Source organism: Myzus persicae, unplaced genomic scaffold, assembly GCF_001856785.1.
Source record: "Myzus persicae strain clone G006 unplaced genomic scaffold, MPER_G0061.0, whole genome shotgun sequence".
Classification (NCBI taxonomy): Eukaryota; Metazoa; Arthropoda; class Insecta; order Hemiptera; family Aphididae; genus Myzus; species Myzus persicae.
Window position 1 is genome coordinate 1 of NW_019101281.1, and position 2,066 is coordinate 2,066.

A 2,066-nucleotide genomic window follows, 5' to 3' on the forward strand; every position below is an offset into this window, starting at 1 on the left:
ACATATTTTCTGATAGATGTGGTACATGGTAAGGGTAGGAGATTCTGATTTCTTAAAAACTTATAAGCTCCAGAAGCTCTTATATGAAATAATAAGCAAAGAAGTAACCAATTTTCAGAGTACCGCCTATTTTTGGGATTCTTGTATTTGCTGGCCGCTATTATTTCCTTTATCATTGTTGATTGTGAATCATTCAATTTATGTTTATTAATTAAATCTTCAATTGAATTATAAGACATGGTACTTAAACTTTCTTTTGCTGTGTTCAATTCAGCCTCTAACTTTTTTATTCTAAATTTAGCTCTTAGCACTCTTTTTTGAATTTTGTGCTTGTCTTTTCTTAATATGATAAGTTCCTGTTTTTTTGATGGAGTTAATAACAATATATTTTTTTTACAATCTGCCATTCGTTTTTTTTTCATGCGGAATGCACTATTCAAGTGAAGGCAATGCAAGCAACTCTTTTGTTTTTGTTCTTTACTATTTAATAGGTAAGGGCACTTATTATGTCAGAAACGCTGATTTAGTCCTATACTTGCTATATTATTCTGAATTTCTGGATATTTATCTTCTAAAGGGCCACCAATACACACATTATAACCATCAAGCAAATTTAACAAACTTGTTATATTCGTAACTAATGGTGGACAGGGTATAGTGATACCAAATTGTTTTAAATCAAATAATTTGTTATGTATCTTACAAGTTATGACCATATCTTTTCCAAAACTTATCTGTTTTTCAACTAAGACTCCAAAACTTATATCACTGTAGGGTGTCACAAAATAATATGTGACAAAAGGATATTTATCACCATTTGATTTGTATTCCCAACCTTCTGGAAGGATAACTGTTGTAGTAGGGTTTTCAAATATTTTGTTAAATATTACTTCAGGAAAATATTCAGAGTTTAGTGAAATTATGTTTGGAGTAGGCTCAACAATGACTTCTTTGACCTTCAATAATTTAATTAAATAATATAGGTAGTAATGTAGTATGATTAGTCACAAATATACATACATTACAATAAAATTATGAATAAATACAAAACTAATAAAATAAACCAGCAGAAATACTAAAGAATAGTGTTTATCATATTAAAATAAACCAATTTCTAACAACACCACAATCATGGATATTTACCTGTTTAATAGTTTTAGATTCAAATTCTAACATTCTCTTAGTAGGAGGATTTCGTTTTTTGACAGGTTTTGATAAATATTTCGGTCCAGGGAAAATGCATGGAATGGCATCATTAGCCAACTTTGGACGTTTCAGATTTATCTAAAACAAATTTCCAATTTTACAAATAATTTAAGGTAAAAATTAGTTATACATACCACAATTTTATTGGAGCCAGTACCTGACTCCCACGTTTTTATAATTTGATCCTCAGTGAAATGTTTTTCACAGACAACTGTTCTATCATTTAAAACTAAGTTTTCCCGTGGTATGGCTTTTATCAATTTCTCTTTAAGAGCTGTAACTTTGGGAAACAAAAAAAATGACACTTTATCAGTGTTTGATTTGTAGCCAGATGTGCAATACACGACACAGCATGAACACGGCATTTTTCAAAAGTCAAGTCACGACGTCACGTTTACATAATAATAATAAATATGTAAAATGTAAATCTAAAATCGTGATGGGCTAACATAATAATAACCAAAAGGTATTAATGTAATATGGAATAATGAAAATCTGACACGTCTGACTAGCAGCGCTCGGCATTTAATGGAACTACGCCGTAACGAGTTGTGACTTGTGACCGGGCAGCTGTGTACAAATCGTATTACCGATGACTAACCTGTTCTTTATAATCGTGAACAATAACGATGGTAAAATATATGATAACAAATGATAACAATAATAACGGTGGCAAAAGATAACATTTGTGATAGCAATTTATTTGATAACATGTGATAACAATTTATTTGATAACATGTGATAACTGATAACATGTATGTCGCGCACGTAAGCGATCGGTGGCGGCGGCGGTGGCGGTGGTTTCAGAACATACTTTTTCATACTACTTTTACCATTACCTGATTTAAATGTTAAATGAT

General features: G+C 30.8%; 1 protein-coding gene across 1 annotated transcript; it reads right to left on the reverse strand.

The window, feature by feature from the left end:
- Positions 1–1,075: 1,075 nt before the first annotated feature.
- On the reverse strand, positions 1,076–1,734 carry LOC111028536. The gene is made up of 2 exons (XM_022307222.1): positions 1,341–1,734; positions 1,076–1,284 (listed from the first exon to the last, which is right to left on the reverse strand). Exons 1-2 carry the CDS (start codon positions 1,569–1,571, stop codon positions 1,093–1,095), a joined length of 423 nt encoding a protein of 140 aa, XP_022162914.1. The 5' UTR covers positions 1,572–1,734; the 3' UTR covers positions 1,076–1,092.
- Positions 1,735–2,066: the final 332 nt, after the last annotated feature.

Excerpts from the sequence above, each read along its gene's own strand:
- LOC111028536 (XM_022307222.1), bottom strand. The coding sequence starts at position 1,571 with ATGCCGTGTTCATGCTGTGTCGTGTATTGCACATCTGGCTACAAATCA. Across the intron at positions 1,285-1,340 it reads CTGGCTCCAATAAAATTGTG|ATAAATCTGAAACGTCCAAA; the intron begins GTATGTATAACT and ends AATTTGTTTTAG.